General features: G+C 59.4%; 1 protein-coding gene across 1 annotated transcript; it reads left to right on the top strand.

The window, feature by feature from the left end:
* The first annotated feature begins 17,958 nt into the window (after positions 1–17,958).
* LOC127594549 (uncharacterized) lies at positions 17,959–18,650 on the top strand. The gene is given in 2 exon segments (XM_052056398.1): positions 17,959–18,517; positions 18,520–18,650. Coding segments are annotated over 2 exon segments (690 nt in total).
* Positions 18,651–19,801: the final 1,151 nt, after the last annotated feature.

A 19,801-nucleotide genomic window follows, 5' to 3' on the forward strand; every position in this document is an offset into this window, starting at 1 on the left:
GAGTGTCTCTGTTCTCCTTCGGGAAGAAAGGCCGCAGCAGCTCCTGCCGCGGACACCCCCGCTCGGGGTAGACAAGCGCGGGCTCGAAGTAGTGCGGTACTTCCTGGGCCGGCTGGCGACCCACCACTCCCTTTCCGCGCAGAGAACAGGCCTTCATAAATTATCATTCATCTTCTTTGGAGCTAAATTTCCATCTTCGTTTCCCGCCGCCGCCGGACCTGCTCCATAAACTTGCTGGCCTCGGTCTCCGGGTCGGAAATGAGCTTTTTGGCCTCTGCCGGCCTGCTCTCGGGCTTGGCAACCTGCACCTGCACCTTCGTTTCCTTCTCCTTGGGCTGGGTCTCCTTGGGCTTGGAGGACTCCTTGGCTCTGTTCCTTTTGGTGAGAGTGTAGTACTTTTAGAGCTGGTCCTCTGCCTTTTTTGTATATCTGGCTATTTTCAGCATCTTGGTCCCGAAAGTGTCAGAGCCTTCCTTGGGGTCTTCGCAGAAGAACGTCGCCGCTCGATTGAACAATCCGGTCAACCTCCTAAGTCATGGGCACTGCGGACTAGACGAAACCCTGAATTTCTAGCATGGCGCTGGCATACTTGGCCTTGAAGGCGTCAGAAGTACCCTCGACGTCGGGCTGGCCCACGATTTTCTGGACGTGCTTGAGGCCCTTCCTGATTTCAGCGATGGCGCTGTTGAGCTCCCTCACTGAGAGCTGCGAGATGTACTAGAAATTCTAGATTTCCTCGTGCATAAAGATCGGCACCATGGATTTCGTCCTTGAGCAGCTCGAAAATGAAGGCTGCTGCCGTGTAGGTGTTGTCAGTAGACTTGATGTCCCCCATCTTCTCCACTGACTCCATCTTGACCGCCCAGGCTCCTCCTCGGATGGACTACCCGTTCAGATAGTTGCCGAGCGCCAGCGTGTAGAGGAACAGCTTCTGCAGCCGCTTGGACTCTACCGCCGTAGTGAAGGTGGCCTTGAAGGTCTCGACCTTGTCCAGAAAGTCTTGCTTCATTTCGTTGAAGTACTTGAGGAACCGCAGACCGTGGATCCGGTCCTAGTAAAGGGGGATCCGCGAAATCTCGAGGATGTAGGTGCTCCGGGTTGCTGAGGTCAGCCACCTCGCCGCTGTAGGCCTGGATGGTCTGCACCTCGGCCTCGGTGGGGATGATCGAGAGCATCGACTCGACCAGGTTAATGGTCAGCCTGTCGTCGCAGTTCAGCAGCATCGTGCTCAGGGTCGCCACCGGCATCCTCAGCTTTCCTAGGACCAGTTCGAACACCTTGGTGCGCTCGGCGTTCAGGAATGTCACTTTCTCCTTCACCTTTAGAGCTGCTGCTGGACAGGCTCTTTTCGCACCTCGATCACCTTCGCAAAGTCCTTTTCGATGCGGGAGTAGTCCAGAATCACCTTGGTGTCGTCGAGCTACGCCAGATGCTCTTCTAGGTGCGACTGAAGGGAATAGTCGTCCACATACAGTTCTTGAGGGGTACTTTTGGCTTCTTCTTTTATTTAGCTGGCTATTTCGGAGGCGCCCTGAATGGACGGCCCCACTCCGGGAGGTGGCATACCCGATGCATGCCGCCTGGAGGAGGGGGCAAGCCAGACGACGGAGGGGCAGCCCAGAAGGAGGTGGTGGCAATCCAGACCCTAAACTGCTGGGAGGTGGTGGCAGTCCAGACCCTAAACTGCTGGGAGGAGGAGATAGCCCAGACCCTAAACTGCTGGGAGGAGGAGATAGCCCAGACCCTAAACTGCTGGGAGGAGGAGATAGCCCAGACCCTAAACTGCCGGGAGGAGGAGGTAGCCCAGACCCTAAACTGCTTGGAGGTGGTGGAAGTCCAGACCCTAACTGCTTGGAGGCGGTGGAGTCCAGACCCTAAACTGCTTGGAGGTGGTGGAAGTCCAGATCCTAAACTGCTCGGAGGAGGAGGTAGTCCTGAACTCGGAGGAGGAGGTAATCCAGACGTTGGATTGTTCGGAGGAGGAAGAAGACCTGAACTCGGAGGAGGGGGCAGTCCAGATGCAAGGTTCGCAGAGGGAGGAGGAGGTAGCCCTGACCCTAGACTGCTTGGAGGAGGAGGAAGGCCAGAAGATGGTATTGTGCTGGGGGGTGGGGGAAGTCCAGTGGGAGGGGCAGAGCCGCCCCCACCAGCTTTGGCCTGCCCCAGCTCAAAGCTGAGTCGAGCCACCACCTTCTTGAGTTCGTCAATTTCTGCCAGGTATTTCTTTATTTCTCTCCGAACTAATCGAGGAGTTCGGTCCGCTCCTGTTTGGAGAGCTGGGCCTCCCGCTCGAGGGCGTCGATCTTGCCCTTCAGCTCGTTGTCGTTGCCCAGCGAAGCCCCCACCTCCAGCTTCAGCGTCCGCTCGAGCTCAGCCAGTCCTCCTTCTGCAAAGAGAACAGCTTGAGCATGGTCTTGTAGAGGTGGTCGTAGAGGCCGCTAGCAGTGCACTCTTGCTTGAGCTTTTCGTAGACATGGTCGAGGTCGGGCTGTCTCGGGCGCTTTCGATGCGCCTGAGGGTCTGTATAAAGGCCGTGCCCTTGCCCGAAATGCCTAAGAAGTAGTAATTGAAGAGGCCTTTCTGGTCGGGCTCAAGAACGAAGCCCTCGTCTGAGGGAACATTGAATTCTTCGGGCGGAAAGTCTTTAAACACGAATTCTTCCTTCAGCTCGACCTTGGCGAGGGATGAAGTTTGCCCTGCAACTTGCGAGCCTTGGCCTCTTTGGCCAGACAGTCTTCGAGGCGGTATCTGCCGCCGTTGTACTTCTTAACAGCCATGCGCAAGCGCAGCCAGGATGTTGTTGCCCTGGATCTCGTCCTTGAGGGCCACCTGGGCCTTTTCAACCACCACCGATTGGATCAGTTCCACCAGGAAGGTGAGGGCCTCGTTCACCATGACAGCGTTGTCCGAAAAGGCCAGCACCCGCCCGAAAAACTCGAAGCGGCCGCCGTACTGCTCTTCGTCACTCAGCACCGTGAAGCCCTTGAGGATGGCCTCGTGGTGGGTGGCGTTCGGCTTCCAGATGGCCACCGAAAACAGTTTGAGGGCCAGGCAGGACAGTTCCACGTCGGTCTCGTCCAGGCACCGGCTGATCTTGACGAAGAACTCGGGGGCCGCGCAGAGCCGGTCTGAACAGATGTCGTGGGCAGACTGGACCTTAGCAGCAACCGCAGTAGTTCCCTCCGCAAGATGTTCCTGGGCTCGCTGCGGGCGGACTCTATGTCGAGCATGTGAAGGGCCACGGACAACCCGTTGCCCGTCACGAACTGGATGCCTTTGGACAAGCGGTTGCCCTTCCGAGGAATTCGTGCAGGGCCACAATGGCGAAGTGGTTCGCAGACTACTCGCAGTTCTGGATGAGCTTGGCCAGCTCGCGGTCGGGGATGGCCTCCGCCTCGCGGATGATCTTTTGCTCCGCCTCGCCGACGTTGTAGCGGAGGGTGGCTTTTGTCACGGACGAGCTGATTGTGCAGCTGGACGAAGCGGTACTTGTACTTGACCGGGATCTGGGAGTAGTTGCGCTTGGCGGCATCGCTGATGGCCAGGTCCTTGAGCAGGTTCTGCCAGTCCCGCTCAACCTGGCTGTCGGGCGGGGTCGGCCCGAAGTGTTCCTTCCCCTTCAGCTCCTTGAAGATGAAGGCCACCTTTACTCCGCTCTTGGTCTCGTAGTTGAACCGCTGTCCAGCTTGGGCTTGAGCGGCACATCCTGTTTCGGCACCCATAATTACTTCAACTCAGGGCCGTCCGCCCGGCCCCGACCTGCTCCGCGCCGCCGCTGTTCGCTCATCGACAGCAGCACCTTGCTGAAGTCGTACATCGCGCCCTGGTTTTTCGTGCCCGGTAGGTCTCCTTAAGCGCGCTCGGGAAGATAACCGAAGTGTAGTTCAACTGGCAGCCTCCTCCATGAGCTCGAACAGGTGCCGGCCCCGCGTCTGCGCAGTCAGCACCGCGCCAGCTCCTCGTTCTTGCGGATCTTTGCGGCATGTTGATGCTTGACCGCACTTGGCTTTCGCTGGATGATCTCTACCGCGCTGTAGCGGGAGCTGCGGAGGAACGTTCCTCGACCCTGCGGGCGATCATCCGCCTGGGACGGACTTGTCTCCAGCCAGCAGCTGCTGCAGCTCTCTTCCTAGAGGTTGTCTTGGGAGGGGTTGGAGTCACTGCCTTATTCCCGGGTGTTTGTCATTTTGTGATCTTTGCCCCTGAAACTCCGCGAGTATCTATTTCGCCGGCAGTTCTCGGTGCTCGGCGGCGAGCTGCATAGCCCGGTAACTTCGCTAATAGCCGAAGTAACTAAGGACCGCCGTGGCCAGGTGCTCCCCCACCTCTGCGTACTGCCGAGGCGAGAACTGCAGCTTGGACCTTGATCCCCCCAGAAAGCTGCTTTCCAACGTGAAGATGAACGGATTGCCCAGTTCTCGGAAGCAGACCACGCGGGCAGTGCCCTCCTTGTCCCGCTCTAGACCGAAGGTGCAGCTCTGGAAGTTCACGTACGGACTGGCTCGCGACAGCAAGTAGGCGAACTCCCGGGCCTTTGAGACTCGCTCGCTTCCAGGGCAGCCGTAAAGAAGCAGTCACGTTTCCGGGAGTGGCCATGCAGGTCAATGACCATCATGACCGCTTTTCGGCATCCAGCCCACGCACTTGCTCTTTGAGGTAGTAAATCTCAGGGTGGTACTTTTTGGAAGGAGCTGTCCAGCGGCGGTTGAGGTCGTGGCCTGAGACCGAGGCCCGGTAGTTGCCGTGGATCACGCCGTCCACGTTCACCATCGGGTACACCATGAAGCAGTAGTTCTCCAGGAGGAGATAGGCCTCGGGTCGTCGACTCATCAGGAACTCCACCAGCCCTTCGCAGACAAACGACGAGATACTTTCGCCGCTGTGCACGCGGGCCATCACCACCACCACCGGCTTGTTCTTGCCTGTCCTGGCCCCCAGCACCAGTTCGTAGCACTGGTTCCCGCAGAGCGAGCTGGCGTAGGTGCGGACCTGCATCGACCGGGGGTTTTCCTTTTCCCAGCGCTTCAGCTTGGCCCGCAGGTGACTGAAGGTGTAGGGGTAGCTATAGGCGAAGTAGACACTTTCGCCCTCTTCGAAGGCATAGTGGAAGGAGAGTCCGTGATAGCGACCGTGGCTGTGTTCGAAGCTGGTGGGCCCGTAGCTGAGCCGGGTGCCTGCCCTGCGCCAGACCTTGCCTCGCGAGGAGTATGCCACGGGCTGCATGCCTTTGGTGAACAGGGACTCCCTTTTGCTGAAATTGACGATTCGTAGTTCAAATTCTTTGGTGACCGAGGAGGCTACTCTAAAGTAAAACCATTGCGTGTGCCCGCTCGTGTTGGTATCTTTCTGTAGCAGCAAATTGTAGCAGTCCTCGCCTTCCCTTGCCGCCATGAACAGGTTGCCGCTCTCGAACCGGCTTTCGAAGGACAGCCCCGGCGCGGTCTGCTCGATCACAGGCGGCTTGAGACTTGTATCCTGCTCGCTGGTGTGCTCGATCTGGCTGCCCTTGAAGAGCATTTGTCCTGCGGTATTGTTGTCCTCAAGGTTGCTGGATGCTCTGTTATACACCAGGTTTTATGTAGTGAACAGCTCTGAAAAGAAGGAATTGGGGGGAGATGCGAAGGAGAGAGGGGGAGCGGCGAGGGGAGCAGGAGCAGTCAGGCCTGCAACGGGCGGAGGCTCGGGAAGGACGTGGTCGAAGAGGGCGTGGAGGGGGCGGTGGGGAGCGGGGTCGCGGCGCTTGATGGGGTTGGCCTCGCTGAGGTACTTGAGGACGGGGTTCTAGAAGAGCTCGGGTGGGTTCATGTTATAAAGGCACAGCGGTTAATCAGATATAATATGGAGGAAGGCATAGAGTGTGCGTTGCTGACAAGACGAGTAGGAGGAGGCAGTCGCCATCATCCCCGACCGCGAGACCCGCCCCGTCACCTTCACCAAGCGCAAGCTGCCTTCAGAAGCACCCTATATCAAAATAGCCCCGCTCCCCCAGCGCGTCTTCGACCAGACCTACCAGCCTCGCCTCAGGCAGGCCTACTCTGAGGACGAGGAGGACGAGGCCGAGGAACTAGGCAGCTTTCTGGGCCGGCGCTCGCTGGTCTACAGGCGGGTCGACAACACACCCGTGTGCTCGGTACGAGGCAGGTCCTTTATCGCGAGTCTATTCTTCTAGCTGGACAAGGTGAAACGCCTCGGCTGTAGCATGCTGACTAGAACCTCTGCTTCAGCCGGAACAGCTGCTGGCCGGGCGGTTCCAGGCTAAGGGCCCCAAGTTCGATTCTGCCTTCGAGTCCGGCAACCTGCTGCTGGCTTTCAAGGGAGACCGTCCCCACGAATACGACTTGGTGCTGCAGAACGATGTGAACTCGAGGGGGTTCACGCAGTGGTTCTACTTTTCAGTAAGCGAAGTGCCGGCCGGAGTGACCCTGCGCTTCAATATCCTGAACCTTTCGAAGGCCGACTCTCTATTCAACTACGGACTGCTCCCGGCCGTTCTGTCTCGCCAGAAGGAGAAGAAGTCGGGGGTGGGGTGGCACCGGGCGGGCAAAGGAGTATCCTACAGCCGGAGCGCGCTGCGGCGGGAGGGCTGTCGGAGGTTCTACTACCAGCTGTCCTTCTCCTACGAGTTTCGATACGAGAAGGACACGGTCTTCTTCGCGCATAGCTACCCCTACACGGCGCAGAGTTTCCGGGAGTTCATCGATCCGATCGCAGAGCATCCGCTGAAGGGCAAGCTGCTCAAGAGTTCGCGGCTGTGCCAGTCTCTGGGGGGACAGCGGGTCGAGGTCCTGACTATCGAGGAAAGCAGGGAGCGCAAGAAGACCGTACTGATTCTGTGCAGACAGCATCCCGGCGAAACACCGGCCTCCTTCGTACTTGAGGGGCTGATAAACTTTCTGGTCAACAACAAGAGCAAGGAAGCCTAGTTCATCCGCAGGCACTACTGTGTGAAGGTGGTGCCCTTTGTGAACCCAGACGGAGTGGCACTCGGCAACTACCGCTGCACTCTGGCGGGCGCAGACCCCAACCGCCGCTGGGACACCCACAGCGCCCTGTTCCCTGAACTCACAGCCATCCGCAAGCTGGCCCAGGACCTGAGCAAGGACAAGAAGCTGAAGATGGTGCTGGACCTGCACGGCCACTCTCGTAAGATGCGAGCCTTCTTCTACGGCAACCCTCACTACCTGGGCGCCCTCCCCCGCGTCTTTCCGCTTATATGCTCCCGGCTCAACCTGACATCAGCTTTCTGCACTCGACCTTCGTATCGAGTGCAGACAAGATGACCACCGGCCGCCACGTCCTCGGCAGGCTTTCAACCCTGTTTTTGTGCCACCCTTGAGACCTCCTTCTACGGGACTGTCCGGGACGACAAGCGCAAGCCACTTCACGGAAGAGGACCTCAGGCGGGTCGGGTGGGACACCTGCACAGGCATCTACCAGGTGCTTTACGAAGACTTCATCCAGGAGCGCAGGATCCCCGAAGTGAGCCTCTTCGCCCAAGACCTTAGCTGAACTCAATCAGAACAAGACCTCGGAGAGATAGGCAACACTGCCGATGACGATTCGGATAGCGACCCCGAGGAACACTGCCTCGAGCAGGAGGAAGCGCAGGATCTGCTGGCCCTGCAGACGCAGGCCAAGACCCTGCCTTCCGAGCACCGGCGCAAGTTCTCCTCCATCCGGGAGAGCAAAGTCGAGCGCAAACGCAACACCAACATCCGCCTGGTGGAGATGTGCAAGGTGCTCTCCTATATGCCCGAGAACAAGATCCTGGCGCTGGAGCCGGCCTCTTTGCACGCTAGCGACCCGCCCCGTCGCAAGGAGAAGCGCAGCAGCGGGTCAGCGGCCCGGCGCCCGGCCTCGAACTACAAGGCGCGGGCGAGCGGCAGCACGCAGCTGGAGTTCCTGCTGGAGAGCATCGGAGGGAGGGGAACATGGAGTACAACGCGCTGCACTCGACGAAGAGCTACTCGATGCACTCAGCAGAGTCAATCCAGATGCGGGAGATGGTGGTGCGCAACGGGCGGGCCACCCCAGCATAATGACATCAAGGGGACTGACCAAGTCGCACCTGATCCACAACCCCCCAAATGACAGTTTTGCATTCTTAATTGATGTCCGCCCCGCTCCTCCTCGTCTTCAACATCCGCCATTCCATCTTCCAGGCCTACGCCCTCGCCACTACCGCCACCTCCCCTTCCGCCTCTGCCCCGTCCTCGTCACTCCCAGCGCCGGCCTCACCCGCAGGGCCGAACTGCTCGCCTCCGCCGTCCGCAGTGCCCTCACCGAGCTGAAGGCAGACCGCTACCATCTGATATCATACAGCTTCAGCGGGATCGACTGCAGACTGGCACTGCAAAATCAATTGCTGCCGCTGCCGGCCAGCCACACCACACTCATGACCCCCAATCGGGCAGCCGGCTGGCAGAAATGTTTACACGCCAGGCCCATCCCCTTCCAGCGGCAGGAAGCCCTTAGCAAAGCATTAGGTCTGTACCCTGATTCCTTCCGCGAGTACAGGCCAGGGGCCATCGCTGCTCTGAACCTGTCTTCCCACGTGCCTACATGACCATTGGGGGGAGTGTCCTTCGACCATGACCCACCCGGCCCTCCACGAATCTGCGGAGGCGCTGACCTGCAGCGAGCCCTTCATGAAGTACGACAACGACGGGGTCGCGGGGCACGACGAGTTCGCGGCCGAGGGAGGGCAGCACCTGCTGAATCTGCAGAGCGACATCTGGCGTGCCTGTTTTCGCCGGAGTCAAGGGCCTTCGATCGGGCGATGGAGACGATCAGGGAGGCCACTGCCGGTGACAGATAATATGCTGATTGTGGATTTGTACGGTAAGGTGCGAAAAGGGCTGGTGAACCTGATCTGCCTCCAGCTGAAGACCATGTGGATCCCCGCCTGGGCATTCTTCTTGCTCCAGGCACTGGAGCTGGTCCAGCTCGTCGCCCTGCTCGTGTCCCCCCGTCACGCCTATTCCTGGGGCGAGACTCCGGCTCGCGAGGTCTGTCTCGGGCTGGAGTATGTGTCTCTGCTGGCCCTCTACCGAGAGTCCATGGCGGCAGTGTACGCGGTTGTCTACGGGCAACTATTCCTGGCCACAGCCATGGTGACCATGACCTACATGCTGCTGAATCGGGGCGGCAACGAACCCAACATGTTCTATTTCGTGGTGACGCGGCTAGTCAATTTCCTGGGACTGCTGTACAAGACGGTGCTGGTGGTGCCGATCCTGGGGGGCTGCCTGGCTCTGCTGCAGAACGGGGCAGACACCTGCCCACCTGGCGATGGCAGGCTTGTCCGCCGGCAGCATCATCCTGCTAAGCGGGTTCTACCAGCTGTGGTTTACCGACCCGAACCCGTTTTCAGAGTGCCTGTTCGCAGGAATGCACTACCTGTCAACCCCCTGCACCTCGCGGTCAAGCTGTGTGCAGTGCTGTATTTCAGCCTCGATCCGCTGGCCGGCGGGTCCTTCACGGCTGTCATGCTGGCGCTCCACGGCTGCGACTTAGTCGTGTACTGGTTGCTAAGCACGGTTTTACTTCGAGCCGGTGGAGCACGTGGCCAGGGGCTGCCTCGCTTGTGCGGGTGTGGGTTAGCCTGGTGGTGGTCCTGCAGGCCTATCTGCCCGCCCAGGCCAACCTCCTGTTCTACCTGCTGCTGGGCGGCATTCCATTCGCAGTCATGGGCTTCGAGTTCCTATGCGAGCTGCGCAGGGGGCTGCTACTCGAGACTAGTCTGGCCCACGTGGAAGTCAGCGCTGCTCTTCCAGGCAATCATACTGTAGCAGGTGCTGGCAGGAGCCGATGAGCGGAGAGGACTCATCTTCGTGCACCGGCGGGACTGCAAGGAGCCAGCCTGCTGCTGCGAAGGCTGGGAAGGCCTGCCCTCGGAGGAGGAGTGGTTCAGACTGCTGTCGGATCAAATCGCCCGTTTCCAGGCCGGCAGCACCCCCGTACCCAGCCTGTTGCTGCTGAAGGCCTGCGTGTAGTTCTACATGATGCGGCACAAGTTCAAGGGCTTGATCAGTCTCAATCAGACTCGGGAACTGGCAGTCGGGTTCGAGGAGGAGCAGTCCATCTTGCGACTGCGCGGCGACATCAGTCTGCAGATCGACGAGCGCAACGTCGATGAGGACCAGCACAAAAATCAGCTCGTCAAGGACTTCCTGGCCTTCAATGTCGGCCTCGACCTCTTCGAGCTGTAAATCCTGGCCTCGGTCGAGAAGCACATCGCCTTCTGGACGGAAGTGTTGGACTCGGAGAGTCAAGCCAGCGTCTTAAGTTGCTCGGGGAGGAGCTGCTGGCCTGTCCGCCGCACCTGCCGCGGAGCAGTTTGAATAACTGCGCGGGCTGAACAGCAGCAGCTACCGGCTGCTGCTGGTCTACTGCAACTACCTGGAGGGGGTGGAGGAGAACCTGGTGGAGTACAGGGAACTGCTCGACGAGGAGAGGGCTGGCGAAGCGTCTGGCCCGGGAGCTGCGGGTCGGGGACTTGCTGGCGTACAAGTACGGGAGCAACTCGGTCACTGCGATCGTGGCCCTGCACACCACCCCCGCAGAGCTGGGGATCATCCGCACCTGCTTCAACGTGGAGTTTCTGGGTTACAGGAAGTTTGACCTGTTGCGGGCGGAACGTGCGCTGCCTGATGCCGCGGTGGTACGCTGAGTGCCACGACAAAATCCTGCGCCGGTTCGTGACCAACGTGTCCGACGAGTACTCCATGAGGAGCGCAACCTGGTCGCCCTCACGAAGGACGGCTACATTGTCCCGGTCACCGTCATGTCAAGCTCCAGACCAGTCCCCGACCAGGGCGTCGAGATCCTGGGCTTCATGAAGGAGCAGGTCGAGTTCCTACCCTCCTCGCAGGCTCTGGACGAGCGGATGATCTACCTGCTCGCCGCCAGAACGACGACTCCCTGCACGGGGTCACTCTCAGCTGCCAGCAGGAGATCTGCATCAGCCCGGCCATGTGCTACGGCGGGGTGTGCAGCTTCACTCTGCGGCTGTCGTCCCTGCTGGGACTGAACCCCTGGAGCAGCGAGAACCGCAAGTCAGCCGGGCAACGGAGGGCCTGGCCTGCGAGGTGGACCTGCCTGCACTGGGCGAGGAAATGAACCTCGGACAGGACATGCAGTTCCTCGAGAAGGTCAGCTGTGTGGCCGAGGTCTCCAGCGAGAGCCACTTCATGGGGCATGACATGTTCATCTTCTGCCTGCGGGTGAAGAAGACCGGCCACCTGGAGCATTCGCTGCACGAGCTGCCGGAGGAGGGGTCCAATTTGCGCAAGGAGAGCCTTTCGAAGAATACCAAGGGCCAGACCGACAACGAGTTGAAGGCCCTGCGGGAGTTCCGGAAGGTGATCGCGGCGCGCACCTACCCGTGTCTGCTGCGAGGCGTGCTGTGCCTGAGCGTGGGGGTGGCCCTGCTGCTCGCGGCTCTCACCGTTGCAGAGGCCTACTATCACTTCTCGATAATATCAATCGCCGCGACAGGCCAGCAGTCGGTCGAAATCCTGAGCTAAACCACCTTCAACCTGGCGGGGGCGATCGTCCACGCCCAGGACTACCTGCAGGGCAAGCCCGCCGCCCAGGAGCTGCTGCGGGACAAAGTGGAGCAGCTGCAGAGCCAGCAGCTGGCCCTGACCAGCATCGTTTACTCCTACGGGCTGCAGGACCAGACCATCTCGGTGACCAGCATCGACAAGCGGGTCGGCAGCGTGTCCCTGGAAAACGCGGTGTCAGGCATCACTGCCGTGCTCTCCTCGTTTTCGGGCACAGACACCGGGATCAGCCACACCGCAGCCTACAGCTACCTACAGTTGAACGGGCTCAAGACCCTGCTCGCCCGCCTGATCGAGCAGGTCACTGGCCACCTGCTGGAGCACGTGTAAGAACGCCTGAACGTGCGGACGACCATCTACCTGCTACTGGCCGGCAAACTGTTGCTAGCAGTCCTGTTCATCTGCTGCTGGTGCCCATCTCGCTGAGAGTCTAGGCCATCATCCACGCCATGACCGCACTGTTCAGGAACCTGCCCGCGTCCGAACTGGTGACCCTCGTCGAGAGGGCTCGTCGCGTTCAGGAAGAGCCCCTGAAGAGCTGGGCATCTGGCAAAGCAAGCTCAGCTGACAGCCGGCGGAATAGCCTGCACGAGGATTAGCTAGACGAGTCTGCCCAGCAGTTGGTGCGCCCCAACGCCAGCCACAAGACCACGCGCCGGGCACGGGCCGTCGAGCTGCCTTACTTCAAGCTGCCCCGGGTGTCGTTCGGAATGCTGTTCTGCGCCACGCTGACCTCCCTCGGCACGCTTGGCTTCTTCCTCTCGGACAACCTTTCCTCGAAAGTGAAGTAAAAGTCGGCATCCAGTCACTCGAGGACTACACTTGCCCTCTGGAACCGGTCGTGCCTGACGGTGTCCATGCGGGCGGTGGCCGGGGACTAGGCTTCCAGCCGAGCCCGGACGCGCTGGCCCTCGCGCGGCATTACGACGAGCTGATCGGTCTTAACGAGCAGCACCTCGAGAACAGCATCGGCCAGAAAACCTGCCCCTACTCACAGGCTTTCTTCGAGTGGCAGAACAAGGATCTTTGCGCGCTGGCCCAGCAGAAGCAGCTGCGGCTGGAGGGCTGCCCCTCGGCGGTGTTCGGCAGGGGGCTGCGGGCAGTCCTGTTCTACTTCGGAGACCGGTCGACCCTGCCAGGCACGTACGGTCCCTGCAGCCCTACTACGAAGCCATCCTGGAGGCGCAGAAGGACCTGCTGACGAGCATAACGCAGGAGATAGAGCGGTCGAACCGCGAGGAGCAGCTGCTGGTGGGGGTGAAGGTGGGGCTGTTCGTGGGGTGGCAGGCGGCGCTGGTGGGGCTGCTGATCTGGGCGCTGGACCGGCTCAACGAGCAGGTCTGGGACGCGAAGGGCATGCTGTCCCTCATCCCCCACGAGCTCATCCAGGGCAACCAGAGTTCATGGCCCAGCAAGAAAGCCTCTTCAAAATCATTGAGTGAGTATGGATGACCCTGAAGAGGTACCGCATCAAGTTGGAGTCTGTCCCAGGCCCAGGAGGCCCTCGTCTCCTCCAGAAGGAGCAGAAGGTCCGCTCCTTCAAGGCAGACCTGGCCCTCAAGGACCTCCGCAGGAGGCTCGAGGTCTCGGAAACCGACCTCACCCAGGCCCGCGCAGAAAACAGCAGGCTGGAGAATTCGCTCCAGGCGCCAGCCAGGCACAGGCGTAGGCTACGCAATTGCTCTCCATCAGCAAAGAATAGCTCACGCAAAAGGACTTCACAGCTCCAACTCTGCGAGAAGGAGTTGGCATCGCTCAGGCCCTATGCGCCTTCCCAGTGCAACATCGCTGAGCAAGATGGTCTCATGACCTACGAGGCCATCAGTTTGTCCACAAGCAGATGCAGGAGCTGCTGGTTTCACTCTAGCAGGAGCTGACAGAGACACGTGCTGAAACTGGACGACAGAAGGCCTTCGGGAGGCCGGGCAGCAGCGAATAGTCCAGGACCTGGCAACCGCGCGGGAGCAGATCAGCGAGCTGCTGCTGCAACTGGGCACGTTCGAACATGCAAACACGAGGCCGAGGAACGGGAGACTGCTGTGCGGAAAAGAGAGGAGACCTACAGCTTGGACCTGGAGGCAATGAGAGAAAAGTGCAGTGAGCTTGAGGCTACATTTGCCCTGGAAAGGAGCAGACTCATCGCCTCCGAGGAGGAGAAGGCCAGCCTCTTGTCCGAAATGGAGCAGCAGAGTGATCGCTGGCTGGCCTCCATGCGCTAGGAACACGAGGCTGCTCTGCGCGAACTCACTGCGCTCGGTTAGGCCCGCGTCAGTCAGTTGATCGACTCGCTCGAGAGCACGGAGCAGGAGCTGCATACCAGCTACGAAGAATGCGCCCGACTCGAGGCCGAGGTCCATGGGCTGGACGCCGAGAATGGCAGGCTCGGCAGGTTGACAGACCAGCTGGAAAAGGATCTGCAGAGGGCAGTCGCTGAGAATCGAAAGTTAGAGCAGCTAGCCGCGAAAGATGTGGGGGATTCTGCCGAAGAGGCGATGGCTGAGCTCGGGGCCTCGGCGAACTCACTGCGGGAGTAGCTTTTCGCAGAGAGGCAGGCTCGGACCGATTTCGAGACTGTCATGGCCAGGCAAGAGAAGTAAATTGAACTGCTCAAGAGGGAACTAAACAAAAGGAACCTGATGTTGGATAAAAAAAGCCGGGGAGATCGAGAAGGTCAACCTGAGTATCAAGCAGATCATCGCCCTGCTGTTTGCCGAGCAGGAGTCGAAGCTGCACCTGCGCAGCCGTCTGGCTGAGTAGGAGCGGCGGGCACTCAGGACTGGCCGCCGAGGTCAGGGCCCTCAAGGAGATCAAAGACAGGGTCGATCAGAAGAGCTTTCGGCCCGTGCTCCGATCATCAGGCTGCCAAGCGACCGAGCAATCAGCAGTAAACAGGTCACAAACCGCCAGTTTCTCGGTTCAGAACAAGAAGCACAGGCAACTGTTAAACTGCCTCACGAAAGGGATGCAGACCAGGCGCATCGTCTGCTCGTTCAGCCACCTCAGCAGCCACGTGGCGGGGCAGCCGAGGGCCCGGCTGTCAGTCGGGTGCACATGCCGCCCTGATTGTTTCGAGTGGGAGACGCAGACGGCAGCTTTGACCACCAGTCGCGGAGTCGTAGCCTAGCCCCAACTGCTGTCGGTGGAGACAGACTCAGACTAAGGAGTCGATCGAGCAGCGGCTGGTGCGGAACGAGTCGGCGTGGTCGTTCAAGCGGCAGGGCACGTCGGTGTCCCTGAACCGGAGCGGAAGCAGCCTGCTCAACAGCAGTATGGAGGTAGAGTGATCGTTATCAAAATGAAGAAGCAAAGCTCTAGAGTTCCTGTAATTTCAGCAGCCATCCAGGACCATCTCTTGAAGCGCACCAACCTCGCCTTGCTGAAGGACACAAGCAGGCCCAGACCCAAACCCCGCCGCCCGGGCGCGTCCCTCCCGCGGCCCGCCCAGCCCCTGGCCGACTACCTGGACGAGCGCGCCTTTAAGAAAGAGTAACAAGCGATCGAGCAGCAGACCCAGGACAAATACAAGCAGTACCTTGACAGCAGGACCCTGGCTGAGAAAATGGGCATTTTCAAGGCGCCGGTGGGCCCTCTCGATGCAGAGCAGTGGAAGGCCATCGAAGCCCGCAGCCTCCAGCGCAAGGACTACGAGGGCGTGTGCGTGATCTGCCTCAACGGGTTCAAGGGACAGCAGCAGGTGCTACTGTCCTGTAGCCACATGTTCCACCGCACCTGCCTGCACAGTTTCGAGCGGCACAACCGCATCCGGGCCTGTCCCATCTGCAGGCTGCACAACTACCAGGAGAAGGACATCATCGAGGGCGTGCGCAACTACGCGATGAGCTGCGTGGTCCGTATCCAGGCGCACATCCGCATGCACCGTCAGAACAAGCAGTTTTTCGAGGACCTCATCGCCCGCCAGTACCAGCCTGCCAGCGAGGCCTTCGGAAGGAGGCTCATCTTGTTCAAGATGGGTCGGCTGTCAGCTCGCATCCGCAGGCGCAGTCTCGAGCAGGAGGCCCGCATCCGGACCATGCTCGACCGGCTGGACCACCAGGACAAGCCTGCTGCCGAAAAGCTTTTCGAGGAGCTGCTGATGCTACACGCAGAGCGGTTGTCTAAACAAAAGCCGCCTCCCTGCAGGAAAGAGGACTGGCTACAGCTGGAATAGAAGGCGAGGTCGCGGAAGCAGCCGTGCGCCATTTGCCTGGGGGGGTTGGAGGGCGGGGTGGTGAGCGTGCTGAGCTGCAGCCACGCCTTCCACAAGCACTGCCTGTAGTCCTTCGAGCGTTACGGGCTCATGCAGCGGGCGTGCCCTAATTGCCGCAAGGACTATTCGAAGAAGGAGTGCAGATGGTGACAGTTTAAAACAGTTATTTCAAATTAAAATAAATCGAAATCTAATTAATCTAACAGACTGTTTATCACCTTGTTAAAAATATCCCAAAAAATCTAGTTTCTGCGAGCAGCCGGCAGGGTCAGTTAGGCCGGGAGGGACATGAGGGAGGGGGCAGGAAAATTAAAACCAGTTAGGTTCTGCTTCCGCTGTCAAAAATAATTATTTAATTCATGCAGTGCTTCAAAAAGACGTGTGGAATACTGGACTTTTTCCGGACTCCGGTCAAGGTGCTTTTCGAGGGCAACGAGACCAGCTCCTGCTTCGGAGGGACAGTGACAGTGCTGATCGTGGCGGCCAGCGTGATGCTGATGTATCCAACCCTGGCGGCGTTCTTCAGCTTTAGCAGCTACACCTTCGTGCGGTCCTAAGAGACGCAGTTCCCGGAGCCATTAATCGATATGCGGGGACGAATTAATTTTAGTGCGACCCTCTATCAATATCAGAGCTAGAAACGCCCCTTCGACATCTACTTCTCGCAGATCACCATCAACATCACCACAGGCGAGTAGCACTCCGACTGGTACCCGGCCGGCACCTGCGACTTCGACCACTGGGAACGCGCATTCGGCCACGACACCATCCGGCCCCTCCGCGTCGTCAAGACCCTCAACTTCTGCGCCCCGCCCCAGCTGAACATGTCGATCTACGGCAGACACACCTCTGACAACGCAAAGATGTTCGTGACCTTCTACCGGTGCTACGCGGAGGACTGCCTCACCGACGAAGAGTACAACGCTCTGCCGCCCTTCGTGATCAGCCTTACCTACCCCGAGGAGAACTACCGGCTCAACTAGACCGACTTCCTGCACTACGAGCTCAACGACCGGTACTGGATGCAGGTCAACCCCCGCGACGGGCTGCAGAAGGGCATGCTGATCGAGTTCAAGGACGTGGTCGTCGACAACCTCAACTCAAATGTCTGGCCCGAGCAACTCGAGTTCCTGACCCGCGACGATTCGCAGGTCTACCACGGCTTCAGCACTGACTCCGCGAGGCCGGTGGACCTGGCAGTCGAGAATGCCTCTGCGGCGATCATGATCATAAAGTCGCCAGTGCGCGAGACCATCCGGCGCAGGATCATCAAGATCGACGAGCTGATTTCGTTCTTCGGGGGGTTCATGTCGATCTTGCTGCCCCTTGGCGAGCTGCTGACCCTGACCTTCAACGAGCGCATCTACCTGTTGCGGGCGGGCCGCAACATCCTCTTCGCCGAGGAGGACGAGCGCCCCCTCGAGGAAGAGTTCAGCATCCTGGACAGCCTCAGGCTCAGCTTCTGCGGGTCCTGCATCAAGCCCCGCTCGCAGGGCTCGTACATCGAGCGAGCCAAACTGGTGCTGGACGAGATGGAAATGCAGTTCAGCTTCGACGACCTGCTCATGCGCCTGGCCCTCTGCGAAAAGGGCATCACCAAGCTGACCGGCAGCACCGACTGGCAGCACGAGCGGGTCTTGGTTTCTTCTACCGAAATAGAAAACTCCAGGACCTGTCACCGCCTGACGCACTCCACAGAGGTTGAAGAAAAGTCTGGCAAGGTGCAGCAGGCCCCCGAGCCGACTCCGCACAGAGAAAAGAAAACGAGGGTTCTGCTGCAGGTGGACGTCAAGCCAGGACGCACCCACATCCGCAACTCCCTGACCGAAGGCTACCTGGACTCCGAGTTCGACTCAGTGCGGATGAGCAGCACTGCACGCTCCTCCTGGGAGTTTGTCAAGGACGGAGGTAAATACATGATCGTCAGCAATGGTAGCTACCTGACTGCCCAGGACTCGGAGAGGAGTGAGGTCAGGATGCTGATGTACGATGCGGGCACTCGGTGGGTGGTGTTCGACGCGGGCGAGGGCTGCCTGGTGCTGGGGCTGGCCGACTCAGGGCTGGCCCTCAGCCTCAGCGAGGGGCAGGTGCTGGTCTAGGCCCGCAAATCCCGCAAGCTGTCGCAGCGGTGGCAGGCCGATCAAGGCAGTTCCAGCCTGCTCTGAATTAGCTACGAGTTAATCAATGATTTCGGTGATCGTGCCGACCTACAACGAGCGGGAAAACATACCCATCCTGCTCTACCTCCTGGCCCGCCTTGGGCGAAGCCTTGAGGTCATCGTCGTCGATGACAACTCGCCCGACCGCACCGCCCAGGTCGTGCCTAAGTGCAAGGATCTGCTGAATCTGCCTGTCAAACTCGTCTCCAGGGAGGGGAAACTCGGGCTGGGCTCGGCCTACCGCGCGGGGCTTGAGCTCGCCGAGGGGGAGTTTGTGGTGCTGATGGACGCAGACCTGTCTCACCTGCCGTGCTACATCGAGCAGTTCGTCAAAGTTCAGAAGGACACCGAGGCGGACATCGTGACTGGATCGAGGTACGTGGCGGGAGGCGGGGTGCACGGCTGGCCGATCCACCGCAAAGTCGTTAGTAGAGTTGCCAATTTCCTGACCAACCAGCTATTCCAGACTAATTTCTCAGACCTCACAGGGTCCTTCCGGCTGTACAGGACCAGCGCCCTCAGGAGACTGCTGGCCGATGTGAGCACGGTCGGCTATGCGTTCCAGATGGAGATCCTGGTGCGGGCGAGAGGGCGGGGCTGCGGATCGAGCAGGTGCCCATCGTGTTCGTGGACCGGATTTACGGCCAGTCCAAGCTGGGCCCCGGGGAATTCGCCAAATACTTGAAGAGCCTCTGGACGATGCTCTGGGAGATTTAGTGAGCCGATTTGCCTTCATGGTTCGCTCCTCAAAAAAGGCGCAATAATTTCCTGTAAGGCTTTCGTGCCTCTTGCTTTCGCAGCAGTGCCACGAACAGGTCCTCGAGGTGGTCCTCCACCTGGCGAGCCGGTTGCTCGAGCAGCTTCTGCTTGCGTTCGTTCATGCGAAGCTCCTGAAACCAGATGTCGTCTTCGGGGTTGGCCTTCAGCTTGACTTTCTCAGGCTTGATGCGCTCACTAAAGGACCTGACGCGCAGCCTGGAGTTTTCCTCTCGTTTGATGATCGGCAGATGTGCTTTCGTAAGCTTAATGGCCGTGCATTCCGAGTAGTTCACGATAGTAGAAAACAGCTCCTTAGGAAACTAGTAAAGAACGCAGCGAGAGGTAGCCTGCACAGAGTACTGTCGCCGGGCCTGGCCTTCTGCCAGCTCGTGGTTGCCGATGGTGGAGCCCTGCCCCACCGTGAGCAGCCTCAGCATGCCCTCGCCCATGACCAATAGCTACCCGGACTGCACTGCATAAAACGACCGGACCTCCTACCCAGCACGGTACAGGAAAGCTGACTTGTTGAGCTGGACCAGGGACGAGTTGAGGATGAATTCGGTCAGGAAGAGTTTGCTGAAGTTGCTGAAGAGGCCCACCCTCCCAAAGAAGGCCAGCTCCTACTCGAAGCGCCTGGACCTGAGGGCTGGTCACGAAGGCACTTTTAAGCTTGTTGATGTCGGGGTCCGACCAGGCCAGGAGTAAACAACTGCCTGAGGGCAGCGAGTAGGTATTTGTCCGGCAGCACCAGAGTCGTTGTGAAGGCACCTCTTCCCCGTCTGCAAGGAGAGTGCCCTCGACCAGGTAGAGCCAGTGCGGCTCGCTAAGCTCATTGGCGATGTCGTTATCCACGATCAAATAAAACGCCCTGGCCAGGCGTGCAGCCCAACTCGCCTCCTCCTACTCAAAGAGACCCTTGGCGAGCAATTCTCCTTGCAGCCTGCTCACCTCGCGGGCAGTATAGTGGCGCGACCGGGAGCGAAGGGAAAGATCCCTGCAGAGCGAGTGCAATTGTGCGGGAGTCATTGAATAATTTTAATGGAGTACCACCTCCAGGTGCTGACCCTGGACCTACCTCCCACTCTGGCTGACGAAAAACTGCAGCTAGT

This window comes from Hippocampus zosterae, unplaced genomic scaffold (assembly GCF_025434085.1).
Source record: "Hippocampus zosterae strain Florida unplaced genomic scaffold, ASM2543408v3 HiC_scaffold_205, whole genome shotgun sequence".
NCBI lineage: Eukaryota > Metazoa > Chordata > Actinopteri > Syngnathiformes > Syngnathidae > Hippocampus > Hippocampus zosterae.